General features: G+C 59.8%; 1 protein-coding gene across 1 annotated transcript in view; it reads right to left on the minus strand.

Moving 5' to 3' along the window:
• The window catches only part of CGN (cingulin), a 2,944-nt gene extending 2,667 nt beyond the window's left edge, over positions 1–277 (minus strand). Inside the window, exon 1 of the mRNA XM_029958031.1 lies at positions 272–277. Coding sequence (XP_029813891.1) covers positions 272–277 — 6 coding nt within the window. The remainder of the gene's footprint in view (positions 1–271) is intronic.
• Positions 278–1,257: the final 980 nt, after the last annotated feature.

Consider the following 1,257-nt stretch of genomic DNA (forward strand, 5'->3'; position numbering starts at 1 on the left):
CGGGATCCTGGTGAATCCCAGGAGGCTCCATTGGGATCCTGCTGAATCCCAGGAGGCTCCAGCAGCTCCAGCTTTGAGGGAATGACCAGGTGGGGTCAGACAGAGGGAAGAGTCCGGGATTTAAGAGGATTTCAGCCCCCAAATTCCCACCGAACCCCAAATCTCACCCCGTAAATTCCCGGGAATTTCTTTTGGGTTTTTTTTATCTTTCTTCCCTAAACTCACGTAATTCCCACTCACGCCCAGACTTTTCCAACACCACAATTCCCACTGTCATTCCCAGTGTATTTAGTGAGGGAGCTGCTCGTTAGGGAGTCGTTAGTGTGGTGTTAATTCCAGGATTCCCGAGTTCTCCTGGGTTCTCCCGGGTTCTCCCGGCTCCCACCTGGTCCCTGCTCCGGTTGACCCGCTCCGTCAGCAGCTCCACCGTGCTCCTCTCCTCGTCCAGCTCCACTTCCAGCCGCTTGGACTTCTCCTGCAAAAGATTCGGGATGAGAAAGGTCGGTCCCAGCCGCGGGAGGGGGGTGGGATGAACGATGGGAAGCGGGAAAGGCGCGGGAATTCCAGAGGAGACGGATCCGCTCCCCAAAAACCACAAAGCCGGGAAGCTCCGGCGCATCCCGGGATTTGGGAGGGGATGGGAAACACTGGGATATGACCCACCACCCCCGGGGGGGGGAGAGGCCCCTACTGAGCCCTGGAGAGGCACCGGGAAGAGCCGGGAAGAGCCGGGAAGAGCCGGGAAAAGCCGGGAAGAGCTGGGAAGAGCGGCCGCGCTGGCAACCAATAAAATCGGGAATCTGATCCCATCCCAGCACTTCCAGGCGTTGGGAATGACAGGCAGGCTCTGCCCCTTGCTGTCAGCACCGGGCACTGCAGGGCCGGGGAGAGGGAGGGGTTTTTTTGGGAGAGGGAGGGGTTTTTTTGGAAGAGGGAGGGGTTTTTTTTGGGATGGCATTCCCACCTCCAGCGTTTTGAGGTGCCGGGATCGATCGTCCTGGGAGCGCTTCCGGGCGTCCATGTCCTGCTCCAGGTTGTGCAGGCGCTGCAGCAGCACCTCCTTATCCAGCAGGACGTTCTCCCGCTCGGCCTGGCTCTCCTGCAGAGCCTGCTTCAGCCGGGACACCTGCGGGAAGGGCCCTTCCAGCTGGGAAGTGTCTCAGGGAAGGGGCATTTCCAGGTGGGAAGTGTCCCAGGGAAGGGGCATTTCCAGGTGGGAAGTGTCCCAGGGAAGGGCACTTCCAGGTGGGAAGTGTC

Source organism: Manacus vitellinus, unplaced genomic scaffold (genome assembly GCF_001715985.3).
Source record: "Manacus vitellinus isolate BGI_N305 unplaced genomic scaffold, ASM171598v3 scaffold_138_pilon, whole genome shotgun sequence".
Taxonomy (NCBI): Eukaryota; Metazoa; Chordata; class Aves; order Passeriformes; family Pipridae; genus Manacus; species Manacus vitellinus.